This window comes from Pelophylax lessonae, assembly GCF_965119305.1.
Source record: "Pelophylax lessonae genome assembly, chromosome: 7".
Lineage (NCBI taxonomy): Eukaryota > Metazoa > Chordata > Amphibia > Anura > Ranidae > Pelophylax > Pelophylax lessonae.
Window position 1 is genome coordinate 78,880,185 of NC_138774.1, and position 14,384 is coordinate 78,894,568.

Below are 14,384 nucleotides of genomic sequence, written 5' to 3' on the forward strand. Positions count from 1 at the left end.
CTGCTATTGGCATACCAGACCGGGTCCGCAAGGAACCTCCAGAGAAGGTCCTTCCAGGGAGACTCCGAACAGGCGATTCCCCCAAAGGGAAGATCACACAAGGCCCTCTAAACAGCCTGGTCCGTAGATCAGTATATTCACCATATCATGCGCTGAAGGATATTGCTGTCACCAGTGTTAATTTCGTCAACGAAAACGTTTTCGTCACCGCTTTCGTCACCGGCATTTTTCAAATGACGAAAACGAGACGCAAAGTATAGCACATTTTCGTCAAATGACGACAACGATGACGAAAATCAAATCCGTTTTCGTCAACGAACGAAAACTAAACGAGAATGTGAGGCAGGGACGTTTACCCAACTTCCGGTTTTCACTGAGTTCCGCCTGTGTGGCGTCTGGCGTGGCGTGCCCCGTGACGTCCGACGTCTATAAGAGAGTCGACTCGAGACCAGTCACCTGACCTGAGACCTCATCACCAGACAGCACTACAGCCAGAGCCAGGCCCGACTCATCACACAGTCACACGGCAGACGACCAGGCAGTGGCGGCGCGGCACTCCACCACATCCTCCAGAGTGAGTTGCAACAGCCAGCTATTATTGCCCCTGAGTCCCCTCAGAGCTCAGACCACCGCTATGATCCAGGACTGTGTGTGCCGTCGCGTGAGGCATAGGCCGCTGAGGCCCGCCCGGCCCATAACTTCTAGTTAGTTACTAGTTAGAGACCACCACCCTTAAACCTGAGACCCGAACCCCCATCCAGATCCAGCACTGATTAGACCACCATCCAGCAGACCAGCACTCACTGCAGCAGCATTTCAGGCCTCCTCTGACCAGACTGAGACCACCTTCAGCCCTGTGTGCAATACTGCAATGCATTACAGGCCATCCCTGGCTTAGACCTGAGACCACCAGGCTCCAGCAGCATTACAGGCCTCCTCTGACTGTCCTGACCAGTGACCACCACAGGCATCCAGGGCATTACAGGCCATCCCTTAGACCTGAGACCACCAGGCTCCAGGACTGTCCAGAATACAGGCCTCCTCTATCTGACTGTCCTGACCAGTGACCACCACAGGCATCCAGGGCATTACAGGCCATCCCTTAGACCTGAGACCACCAGGATCCAGCACTGTGTCCAGCAGCATTACAGGCCTCCTCTGTCTGACTGACCTGACCACCACAGGCATCCTGGGCATTACAGTTACAGGCCATCCCTTAGACTTGAGACCACCAGGCTCCAGCACTGTCCAGCAGCATTACAGGCCCCCTCTGTCTGACTGTCCTGAGTCTCCTGACCATTGACCCCCACAGGCATCCAGGGCATTACAGGACATCCCTTACAGACCTGAGACCACCAGGCTCCAGAGTCCAGCACTGTCCAGCAGCATTCCTCCTCGCTCTGACGACCACTGTCATCCACAGTTCCACACAGCACTCACTGTCATCCAGAGAAATGTCAGCGACCGCCGCGTCTGTCTCGTCTGTGACTGGTAGAAAGAGAAGAGAAGATCTATGGGTGTATTTTACATTTGATGCTAAGGACAACAAGACCCTTTGCAAACCATGTGGAGTGACACTAACTGGCAAAAATACAACAAACTTGAAGCGTCATTTGCGGACAACTCATCCCGAAATTCATACAAAGGTAAGCAGTGCATGATAGCACTTAACTCCACTTTTGTATAAAGAGATAACTTAGCGCTGAGTGCGAGAGAATGTAAAATCAGAATAACTATAATTTTTCCCCCTAATTTAACCCCACAGATACAGAAAACCTCAAATGATGGACCAAGTCAAGCCAGTGCACCACCACAGCAAACAATTTATGCTGCTCTTTTCAGTGCTTCAAAATACAAAATTGACTCTAAGGAACAACAGGCCAGGGAGGAGGCCATAGCAAGATGGATTGGGCGCTCCGGATTACCAGTCAGAACGATTGAAGATGAGGACTTTGTTAGCATGATGGAGACAGTAGATAGAAAGCTGACTGTTCCAAAGAAAACTAAAATAAGCAATCTAATTGACAAACAATATGAAGATGAAAAACAAAAATTCAAAAAGAGACTGACTGCTGCTCGGAGAGTATCTATTTGCACTGATTTGTGGACCAAGAAAGGACTCTCAGCTTCATTCCTTGCTATAAGTGCATGCTACTTTTGTGTTAAACAACATAAACCTGAACACATATTGTTGGCCCTTGAACAAGTAGCCCACCCACACACTGCACAGTCAATTAAAACATGTGTGGACAAATGCTTGCAAGAGTGGGACATACCAAAGAGGAAGATCCTTACAGTGATAACAGACAATGGGAGCAATATGGTGGCAGCATTTAAACAAACCGCAGCAGCAGCAGAAGAACCACCCACCTCTAGTGAGGAAGACTCCCCCATGACAGAAAGTGACTCTGAGGCAGAGTCTGAAATTGATGACCTACGGTGGGTGAGCCAATTTTGATTTTATTTTACATGACACGGTACGGTTGACAGTTAATTATCACATGCATATGAGATGATTGATGTGGGGGGCTGGGGGCACTAGTATCCATGCTCTAGTCTACTCTATGGGTGCATCTTTGTTATTTTTCCAGTAGTCTTTTCTAAAAGTATTCCCATAAGATGTTAAATGTTAAAATAATAGAATGGAACAGAAAGCTTTTCTATACTTTATGCTTATTTGGCTGTGTTCCACTGTTAGGTACCAACAGATCGACATGGACCGGACACCATGTGTAGTGCATACCTTACAACTAGTGGTCCACATGTTGCAGAAGGAGGCAAGTGTGAAGAGAATACTGGATAAAGCAAGATCAATAGTGCACCTCTTCCGCAAGTCTTCCATCGCAACACAGAAGATATTGGAGCATTGTGGCCTGACCATTTTCAATGACTGCCCCACTCGCTGGTCAAGCACATTCAACATGATCGCAAGACTCCTCAAACTGAAAGAGTCAGTCTGCCAAATCGCGAACAACATGGGATGGGACAGCTTGCTCCCTAGTGAATGGCAAAAGCTCACATCATTGCATGACCTATTGCTGCCTTTTGCAGAACATACTAAAACCCTCCAGAGTGACACCATGTCAATGTCCCTAGCTGTCCCTGCTCTTTTTGATCTACTCAGCCACCTTGAGGACTTTAAACAGAACACTAGCTACCAAGACCTTGCCACAATTGCACAGAAAATGAAAGGGAATGTGAACCAGCGTTTTGCTTCATTGTTAGATCCAACAGATGAAATGTTCTCGCCACTTGCAGCAGCTGCTTGTTTTGTCAACCCTACTGTCTGTGAAACCCTTGTTGATGTGGCAGATCATGAGAATATTCAGGAATTGCTTAAAAAGGCAGAGGAGTATGTGATAAGAAAATCCACTTCGCCCCACATGCAACATCATGAATTGTCTGAAGATGATGTGGAAGAACTAGTAGAACAGGAGAATATTGAAAAATCTGAGGAAGTTGAAGAAGCACCGGTATCCACATCTAAGCAGCCAATCTTTCGGTTTCTTGCTAAATGCCGCAGAAGACCCAGGCAGAGGATCTCCCCAAACAGCATAAAACAGCAGATCAGAAAATATAAGGAAGAGCTTTTGCATCAAGTTGAGGACAACACTGCAACAGATTTTTGGCTGTCAAAGAGTGACACTATTTATCACCAGCTAAAACCTTTTGCTTTAGACCTGCTGGCTATGCCAGCTTCTCAAGCCTTTGCAGAGAGGGTATTCAGTGTCACAGGTGACCTCTCTAGAGGCTGGCGGAATAGAGCAAGGGTCATTTTGGCACGAAGTGCTTTCCTTAAAATGAATCGAAACAAATAGAAGTGTTTTATTATTGTTATTTCTATAAAAAGCATAACTAATACTTGTGCTTCAAAAACAGTTGTAATTGTCAATTCAATTCATTGGAAAATTGCTGCACAGTGCACACAGGCTACAAAATGCATTTGTATGTGGAACAATAACACAACCACCACCGCTTATTAACCTCTCTCTCTCTTAGCATTGACATTGACAAATGAATAGAGACAAATATCACACTAATGAAAAAGAAAAATAGATCAGTAACGGTCAAAAAGGGCAGCCTTACATCGGGGTCCTGCTGCAGATCTTTTTAGTGTAATATTTACCTCTATTGTCATTGCGAATGCTGAGACTCAGAAAGAGGAGAGAGGAGGAGTTGATAAAAAGTGGTAAGTCTGTTATAATTCTTACGCTAATGGCATTATTAGACTGTGTGCACTGTGCACATTTTTATTGAATACATCTGAGAATTAGAACTGTTAAAATAATAAGCTGACACTGTAAATGTATTGGGTTCTTCTTATTTAGAAATAAGCATTACCCTCCTCAAGTTTTACAGTATTGGTTTATTATGCAGTGCCAGTGCCAGACTGGCAGTGACAGTGCCTGTGCAAGTGTGCACTGCAGCTGTTCTTGGATGGTTGAGGCAGGACGTTGTTCTCTCTGAGGATGTTTTTGTACCATTCTTTATTCATGGCTGTGTTCTTAGGCAAAATTGTGAGTGAGCAGTGAGTGAGCACACTCCCTTGTTGGCTGAGAACATAGCAACCCCCCCACAGTGGTCTCAGGTCTCAGGATGCTGTACTGTTGCCATGAGCATGACACAGGACTGATAAAGTGAGCTGATGCATATTTTTTCTTCCCTGGAGTCTCTGTAGCTGTTCTTGGATGGTTGAGGGGGGAGCTGGGACTGGAGGAAGGAAGTTGTTCTCTTCTGAGGATGTTTTTTTACCATTCTTTATTCATGGCTGTATGTTCTTAGGCAAAATTGTGAGTGAGCAGTGAGTGAGGCGAGCACACTCCCTTGTTGGCTGAGAACTTAGCAACCCCCCCAGCCCCCACAGTGGTCTCAGGTCTCAGGACAGGATGCTGTACTGTTGCCATGAGCGTGACAGAGCAGGACTGATGTGAAGTGAGCTTATGTCTGCAAAGTTTTTATTTTTTTGTATTTTTATTACATTTTTATGTTACCCCCTTTGGTTTGGTCAAAAAAGCAATATTATTGGCATTGGCAAAACAATTTTGCCTTAATAAAGACAATAATGACTAACTGTGTCTGTGTAGTAGTGTGTAGTGCTGTGCTAGTGCATGCTCAAAGCTTAATACCATAAATAATAACATATTCGATTTTTCATTCACTCCAGGACCAGCAGTAGTATATAATGAGTTTGGAAATTGTAGAGAAATGCTTAAATAATGCATTACAAATTACAATTGAACTACACCCAGTCGATTATAGATGACTAAAATGAGTTTTAGTCAACTAAAATGTAGGACGTTTTAGTCGACTAAAATGTAAGATGTTTTAGTCGACTAAAATGTACTGTAGTTTTAGTCGACTAAATACGACTAAAACTAAAAACACTTGCAGAAGACTAAAATGGGACTAAAACTAAAATGCCATTTTAGTCCTAAGACTAAGACTAAAACTAAATTGAAATTTGCTGCCAAAATTAACACTGGCTGTCACAGACAGCCCGGAGACTAAGGGAGCCACATCCAGAGATGCATCACAGACAAACTGCAACCCCTGGACCAAAAAGCCCGTCAGCTCCGCAAGTTCAGGTGGAGGCTGTTCCCCCCTTTCTAGATGCCAGCACAAAGGCTGTGCACATTTGGGAAAGTCAGGAACACCATTGCTATGGTGAACACCGGCCCAAAGATCGAACTGGCCACAGTAAAATATGTGGCGGACCAAAGTCTCAGCTCTCCTGACAAAAGGATCTTTTTAAAAACCGGAGACTCCTCCACCACACTTATGGTGAATTTATTCAGCCTGGAAACCCAAGAGTCCCCCACAGGTGGGACTGCCCACGTACTCAACTGAGACTCAAGGGATACCGTCAATGAAAATGCTCAGGCACCGCCACATTGAGTTTAGAACAAGTTCACTGATTTGCGACAATTTTGTCACAGTGAGTGTGAAAAGGGGAATACATTTGCCTCTTTGGAGGAACTGCGGGCCCCAAGGGGACTGGCACCTCTAACGCAGCATCAGCTGCATCACCATATTTAAATTACCCGCACCAATACAATCAGTGTATCCACCAGCTCCTTCACATGCGCAGTAAAAGAGGAATCATCGTTACTGTCGGTGCACCCGAAGTGTGTAGACGCAGACTCAGCAGTGTTGCTATATACTAAGCTCACCTTGAACATAAGCAGGGGAGGTCGCCGACCACAGCCCTGCAAGGACCATATGGGGGGAGAGAGCAGATGCCCATCTGCAGCTCTATCAACCCAGTCAGCAGTTTGGACAGCCTGGCCAACAGCTTGGCCAGCAAGCTGCAAAGCCGCAGCCTAAATTTGGGGCCAAAAGACCCACCGTGACTGTTTGGAGGGGCTGGGGGCATGAAAGGGAACCCGGGGGTCTGACCCAGGGAGGAGCCCCACATCCACCCTGGAGAACCACAAAGGGAGAGGGGGGACACTACTCACCTCACATTGGAACCGGGCAGCCACCACCCTGGGCAGATCACCTCCCCATCTTGGAATGGAAGGTGCTGCAGGGCCAGAGGTATGCAGCGACTCAGGCCACGACCAGGTCGTGTGCGTCCTCGTGAGGTGTTTCACTCGCCGGCCAGCCCCCGTCCAGTAGGGCTATGTTGCGGCCGACCTAGCACGGAGCTGCGGTCTGCACGTGCTCGCTTGCCAAACAGGGATCTACGATATCCAGTGAGTCACCCTTTCCAGCAGTTGATTGTAGCTCTCACTGGAACAGACTTGATTGTAGAAAGCAAAACGAAAGGAAAAAAGTTCAGTTTAAAAAAGGAAAAAAATTCTAGGACCCAAGACCCCAGCAGGGAGCTAGGTCCTTACTCCTCACTAAGCAGAAAAAAAAACTGAAATCCTAGAGTAGGAAGTGGGAGTATACCACCTGGGACTGCCCATAGGCGTAGTTAAGCTGGGTTAACCCCTTTTCCGCCTAGTGTGCTACTCCTAGGAAGAGCAGCATAACCCATCTGTCAAAGATATGAAGCGGTGTGCGTCACCCCTGCTGTGAGCCACTCTGTGCGACACCTATTAACAAGATTGCAGCAAGTGAAGATAGAAGTCCTAATCTGCATACATATTCTAGGCCAGTGACTCAAAGTATTGACGACAGTAGATCCAATGACAGGCAGAGAACTAGTTAGCAATGGCAGCCTCTACATTTTTTCTTCAAGCATATGTACTTGTCCTTTTTGCCCCTGTATCCTGAGCTAAACTACTCCTCTTCCAAGATGCATACTTGCCTCCTCCTGCAGCCTCTAGTGTATGTATGCATCCTTGGCGAACATTTTCTGTGCACTGGCCACACTTCCTTTTGACTTTTCTATGTGACTATCTCTCAAGTTTCTTCAGTCAGCTAGTGCACAGAATTCTTTTGAGAAAAAAAAAAATTATATATAAAAAACACACAGGAGGCTACGTTATGGAGGCAAGTATGCATCTGGAATCATTCTAAATACTTTTGTATTTATGTTAGAGGCCCATAAATCGACACTTGCTATGCGATTGACATTTTGTGAGATGTCAAATCATCATGAACATTGAAGTATAGCAAAGCTATTTGGTCTGTACTTCTCTTGTACTTCACAGGAGTGCAGTTTGTACTACACACTCTTGACCTGCTATTCAGCTGACAGCGGGCTAAAGTCAACTGATGGCTGACATCACTCAGCCGGTCCAGGCTTGGGAAAGATCCTGACTTTAATGTCGGGATCCACCAAGATGCCTGGATCAGCACCTGGCTCAGCCTCTCAGTGATCCACTGAAAGCCTAAGCCAGCCCCTTGGCCACCCCCTCCACAGCCCAGAGTTCCAGTGAGCACTGGAGGAGCATGAACAGAGAGGGGGAGAACAGTGATCAGCGGTCCTTGATCGCTCAGTTCTCACTGCAGAGCCAGCGGGGGACAGATGCATCATCGGAACAATGCTTCATCCACCTAGGTGAGTATAATTTTTTTTGTAAGTCCAAACTTAATTTTTAAAACACAAAGTCCAAAAAAAGACAAAACACAAACTGCTTATTTTAAAAATATTACTTTTATTGTTCTGTAAGGAGTTGTAGGAGGTGCAGGAATGATAGAAAGATGCTGCCCCCTGACATTTCTCCTAGTGGGCCGCTGGTATAAAAGATGAGACAAGGAATGTTACAGACTTTGTGGTAACAATCAGCAACCTTTATTTAGAAGACAAGAAAAAAAAAAAACTGCAAATATAAGGTTTTGCTAGGTGAATATATATTTATATCATAAATCCCCCTAAATTAAGTAAATAGTAACCCTCTTTAAGTTTTATTATAATTTTTTTTTTTTTGGTCCTTAGGGAAAAATAAAAACCTTGATAGGACAAAGAAAGCAACAAGAAAGAAAAATAGAGCAGTCTCATGATGTGATGGGAAGTTCAGGAATGTAGAAAAGGGGATGTATAATAAAGAAAAGTCAGTCACCAAAATATTATGCAACTCGTGGAATGTAATATTACATTATAATGTGTTTGGTCACCAGGTGTGACAGAATGTAGTAGGAATGTCAGTCTAGTGTCCGGATTCTTTACCATTATTCCAAACACCTCAAACATGGTTGTTAAAAAAAAAAAAAAAAAAAAAAAAAAAAAGTGTAATTATGTGATTTCCCTTGGCTTGTGGGTTCTTGTAACAGATCTTATAATATAATACCAGCTGCCTCTGATGAGCAGAAAAAAAATAAAGGGGCCCCCTTCTGGAATATGTGATAAAATAGCTGGGGAAGGTGAAGCACCCCCTATTAATGGATCTCTCCCCTGCCTGCAGTGTGGAGCCCTATATGTTGTGATGTTGCTAAAACGTGGCACAATGAAACGGTGATGAACAAGGTAAGAACAGAAACAGGAATGGTTAGGAACCCCGTGTGGCAGAGGCTAGGACCAGGCACCTCACACAGGAGCTTTAAGGACCAGGAATAAATAACCCAAGGGAGGAAGGGAGGGAGGGGGTCTGGAGAATCTGTACAGGGTGTAATATATGAAAGGATAACCAGAAGCGCAGTCTATGTGCCAGCGGTGTACGGAAGCACCCCTGCCCCTTAGCCGTTGCATAGATAGCTTTGCAGAGGGGGGAGGAGTGGTCCTGCAGCTTCTGCTCTGCCTTCTCCTCCCTCCTTGCAAAGGGAATGATAAGCTCATTTGAGTCCCTCCCTCTCTCCCCTGATAGGGGGATGCTAGTAAAGGCCAGCGTCCCCCCCTAGTCCCTCCAGTGCTTCACCCCTTTAGCATTAGAGGCATTAGTAGCTGATGGAGGGCAGTAGGGCAGTGTTGATCTCTTTCCCCATCATGCTCACAGGTCACTCTCGCCATACAATGCAGTAGAAAAGGACATGTAATCCAGAGCTCCAGGCACAGCATCGGGACCGTGGTAGGGTGCCATACGAGAGATGCAGTATTCTGCCTGGTCTGGTGGAAGCTCCCGACGAAGCTCTGCTGCTGTAATGAAATTCTGCAAAGAATTTAGGAAATAAATTAGTACTGTATGAAAAAAAGGCTCAAGCAGGATTAACAATCTACCGCAGAGGTATGCATCCTATGAACAGAAAGAACACAGAGGCCAGCATTTCCTAAACCAGTGCTTACTCTGCATATGCATAATAAAATATAGCCATTAGTTTAGTTGTTTTTGATCAGTGCAGGCAAGGAAACGTGCACAACTAGAGGGCCTCTAAAGGCTACCCTGTTGCCTTCCTGTAATTTGGGAAATCATATTACCCCCTTTTACCTATGAAAATGTAGAAGTGAATAAGCCTGTAACAGTTCAGGACTGGAACTAGTACTTGGAATTAATGGTGACGCTCTGCTCTCCACAGGCACATTAGTACTAGTGAAGACAGTTACTAGTAACTGTATTAAAAAGAAATAATCTGCAGAGAGTATGTTCATAAAGGTAATACTAGTCTTGCTATAAATGTGTGTCCTCTTAACCACTTACGGACCGCCCACCATGTATTTACGTCGGTACTTTGATTTTAAATACCGGGTTATGGCAACAGATAGCTGCCATAACCCCGGTATCATAACCCCGGTATTTTTTTTTAAACGGCGGGCGGCCCGCTTAACCATAAGGGTGGCCCCAGCGGCGGGAGAGGTTTAAATGAAAACCACCTTCAGAAGAAAGGATCCGGACAAAGTACCACCTTATCTCTGTGAACCAACAGATAGGGAGGACAGGACAACGCCGCCAGTTCTGACACCCTGCACGCAGAGGTAATAGCTACCAAGAAGGCCACCTTCTGGGATAAGGTTAGCAGGGAAATATACCAAATACTTTCAAAAGGAGGTTTCTGAAGAACTGACAGCACCAAATTAAGATCCCAAGGTGGTAACAGAGGTCGCACCGGAGGTACCAAGTGTCGCACCCCTTGGATAAAGTTAAGTACCAGGGATTGGGTGGTTAATGGCCGTTGCAAGAAAATTGCCAAGGCAGAGACCTGACCCTTGATAGTACTCAAGTGCAGTTTGAATGTCAGAGATCCCAGTATCAGGCAGACACTTGAAATTATGAATGTAACATTGTTTCTTTTAAATAAATTAATAGTTACACTGTTCTGCTATTCTTTCTCCTCTCATCTCTTATCCCCCATCTGGCAACATTGTGAGACTATTATGTCTATGAAGATTTATGGCTGAAGTTTCAAATACAAACCATCATGCTGGGAAATTTCTATTAAGCCAAATGCTGGTTTATAATTTAACCGGCTTCTCATCTCATGAGTTATATTTGGTGGAAGCGGTGGAGCACACTTGGTGTTATTTCTTCACGTGTGATTACTGAGGATCATCTATCGATTGAATTTCATCAGATCACATTTTTGCACTTTCACTTGGGACTTTTTATGGACTATTAATTGCATTTTTTTTTTTTTTTTTTTTTTTTTTATCTATGAATTAATTTATTTAAGAATTTTTTTATCATCTTGATTGAACATTTCAAGCATTTTTACACAGTGATTCATTGCACATGCACATTTTTTGGGATATGTTTTGAACGTTTTTTTTTTTTTTAATTTTTTTTAGAGTCATTGTACTTGCACCTTTTTGAATATTAGTTTTCTACTATTATTTTTCGGAATTCATAATTGTCAAGGCATTTGTGCACATTTGATCTTGTTATCCACACACCACAGTATATATATATATATACACACACACACACACACACACACACACACACACACACATAATATATATATATATATATATATATATATATATATATATATATATATATATACATACACACACACACACACACACACACCAAACCATACATGATTTATTTATTCATTATATTCAATTTGCACACGAGTACTTTACAGCTACCTTGGGAATAGCACAAATTTGAGTTGATTACCGTATTTTTCGCTCCATAAGACGTACCCCCCACCCAGCCCCCCCTCCCCCCCAAAAAATGGAGAGAAATTTATGTGCGTCTTTATGGAGCGAATACTGATTAACTCTCCCATCATGTTTTGTACCGGGCAGCATCCCCGAGGCTCTCTGCGGTGTCCTGGTGTCCCCGAGTCTCCCTGGTGCAGTCCGGTGTCCCAGAGTCTCCCGGCTCAGCTGTCAGTGTAGAACAGAGCCACCACTTCCTGTATAGGCCAGTCTTACAGGGGCAGTGATATCAGATGCACTCTGCCTGTGAATGGAGGAGCCATACACAGGAAGCAGCTTTGCTTTTTTTGCAGTTCTTTAAATTTTGTCTGATAAGTGACACCAAACTCTTGCAATTCAGAAATTTGCTGAGTGACAGTGGCAAGGGTAGCTGCTACTGCGGACTCCATTGTGGCCAGATTATTCTGTCAGAGGGCGACCCATGGGCGTAGCCAGGTGTTTTTTGTTCTGCCTAGTCCTAGGAGGCAATATAACCCACTAGTTATGATTTATGGAGCGCTGTGTCTGTCGAACGAAAGAGAAAGGGTTTTTTCCTGCTTGAACTAAATCTGCTGTAGATTTGGCCAACCACAACTGACAGATATGGTTGTTTGGTATTGGGATTTGACAGATTCTGAGGGGAACAAAACTGTCTGTATTCATTTCTGCATATGTGCCGTGAAATTGATCCTATATGACAATCTTCTACCACAGCCGTTTTCCATCAAAGCAGCACTGAAAGCTAGCATTGACTGAAAATAAATGGTTATTAAGATCTACAGCAACCTTTCCAGGTCAACTATCAGCTCTGCCTGTATGCCCCTTGTCAAAAAGGGAAAAGATTATTACCTATGGAGTACATAAGAAACAAGTAAAAGTTCCAGTACAGGTTACAACTAAGCTCACCTTGTCTCCAGCAAGGACCTTGAAAGATGCGATAACTTGGTCCGCAGTATCTGTGTCTGTGGTCTCCCTTGACATAAAGTCGATGAACGCTTGGAAGGTTACCATGCCTGAATTGTTGGGATCAACGTTTGCCATGATGCGGTTCAATTCTGTGTCACCCTACAAGAAAAGTCCAAGTGAAAGCCCAGTCATACAGAGGAAATACTCCGATCAGATGATAGTCATACTGGGAGAAGTGACAGGTGGACAACCAGGAGGAACCACGGAGGAACAGAGAAGTTAGGAGCATACCAAGCTGTATCCCGTAGAGATAAGTAGAGCACGAAAGTCATCCAAGTCCAGAGCAGCAACTCTCTTCTTCTTTAAAGAGCAATAAACGAAAGATGGAGAAAGGAAAAGATACCAGCAAAGAGAGAAGTGCGGAATGTTTGATGTCAGATAAATTAAAAAAAAAAAAAAAAAAAAAAAAAAGGAGGAAAAATTGAGCACCAAATCCAAATATAAAAGCAGAAAAGGAGATGGGAAGGTAGGAAGACAGCATGCGAAAACAAATGATAGAAAGAGAAAGAAAGAGACAAAGCGACAGTTAGTTTGGGTCTAGCTTGGCAGTTTGGTACCTGTTTGTCATTTTCCACATCATAGCCCAGACTGATGAGACAAGCTTTGAATTCTTCAGGTCCCAGAGCACCTGTATGGTCCTGTGGTAGGTAGAACATGGTAGGGAAGGGAGAATGTGGGTCCAGAAGGCAAGCGATGGTGAGCGGGAGACACAGGCAGTGAAATGAGGTGAAGGCGATGGGTGGTGGACGAGATTGATGGAAGAGAAACAGAACATTACGTTACAGAATGCTTAACATGATTAGTAGACTTGACAAATGGGAGTGCTGAAAACATTATAGTGGCCTTCTGGGAAAGGATGGGAAGGAAGGGACATTAAAGTGTTCATGAAATGGGGATCCTATCATCAATTTACCCTTCTCATATTAGGTCTAGGCTATGTGAAGAACTTCCAGTTTCTAAAACTAAACTCCAGCTACAATCCCACATTAACTAATAAATAGATAATTAATCACTATGGGGCATGCAAGATACGTACGTGTTGCTACAATTAATCCTGCCTTATTGTTCAATTGCTTGCTTTTAACTGCAGGTGACCACTGCAACTATCACTTATAGCTCAGGCCTAAGCAGTATAATACAACAACTGCCCACAATACAAATTTCACAAAAAAATGGAAATATTGTATGCAAAAATTTGTGAAAGACAATACTCTCTGCTTAACCCACGATAGTACTCTAAGGGAATTAAGTATCTGTGCCACTTCTACACTACACAGGGTTTTAAGTCCTTTTAGCAATTGCTCATGGACTTTGACCTACCATGCACCTATCAGTTTAACTTTTATCAACTTCGACATGCTGTCCGTGCGCAATGTGGTTCTCTGGACAATCCTATTAGAGTGCAGCCACTGGAGAAAATGTTAAGTCACCCAGATCCTACTAAACCTATTTCCACATATTATTCTGCTCTTGTTGCAGACTGTAACCCTAGATTTCAGGTTGTGCAGACGAAGTGGACCCCCCTGGATATTTCTCACGGAGGCCGACCGGTCTGAATTTAGTGAAATCCTCAGTCATAGCCTCTAGAGACCGCACTATCCAACATAAGGTCTTTCTTTCACCACTCCTACCTTACTCTAGTCAAGCTATAAAAAAAAAAAAAAAATGGGGTTATCCCCTTCCGCTGAATGTTTTAGAGGCTGTGGCCAAACCGCTGATTTCCTACATTGCTTCTGGACCTCCTCATGGTTCATGACTTTTGGCTTGCTATAGGTTCCATTATCTCCTCTGGACTGGGTCTGCCAAACATTGTAAATGCCAAGATTTGCCTTCTGGGTATCTTTGGTGACCTGCATGTTCCCTCTCATGCTAAGACACTACTACACATCTTATTTCTATGCAAAGAAGTCCATTTTATTATCAAGGAAGGGGCCGCAGGCCCCCGCAAGATCCCTATGCTGGAAACTAATCAATGGCTCTTTAACATTGTATAAACTCACATTTGAAACTC

The 14,384-nt window shown here is 44.1% G+C and overlaps 2 protein-coding genes across 3 annotated transcripts in view; one reads left to right on the plus strand and one right to left on the minus strand.

The window, feature by feature from the left end:
• Positions 1-1,454: 1,454 nt before the first annotated feature.
• Positions 1,455-8,419, plus strand: LOC309560474 (uncharacterized protein; the record flags this gene model as incomplete). Its single annotated transcript, XM_082264107.1, has 4 exons — positions 1,455-1,646; positions 1,766-2,439; positions 2,699-3,473; positions 8,330-8,419. 4 exons carry the CDS (start codon positions 1,455-1,457, stop codon positions 8,417-8,419), a joined length of 1,731 nt encoding a protein of 576 aa, XP_082120233.1.
• The window catches only part of ACTN4 (actinin alpha 4), a 104,879-nt gene continuing 98,523 nt past the window's right edge, over positions 8,029-14,384 (minus strand). For both annotated transcript variants that reach the window (XM_082263716.1, XM_082263715.1), the window contains exons 19-21: positions 12,931-13,011; positions 12,314-12,472; positions 8,029-9,476 (exon numbers count right to left, since the gene is read on the minus strand). In XM_082263716.1, coding sequence (XP_082119842.1) covers positions 9,318-9,476; positions 12,314-12,472; positions 12,931-13,011 — 399 coding nt within the window. In that variant the 3' untranslated portion in view covers positions 8,029-9,317. The remainder of the gene's footprint in view (positions 9,477-12,313; positions 12,473-12,930; positions 13,012-14,384) is intronic.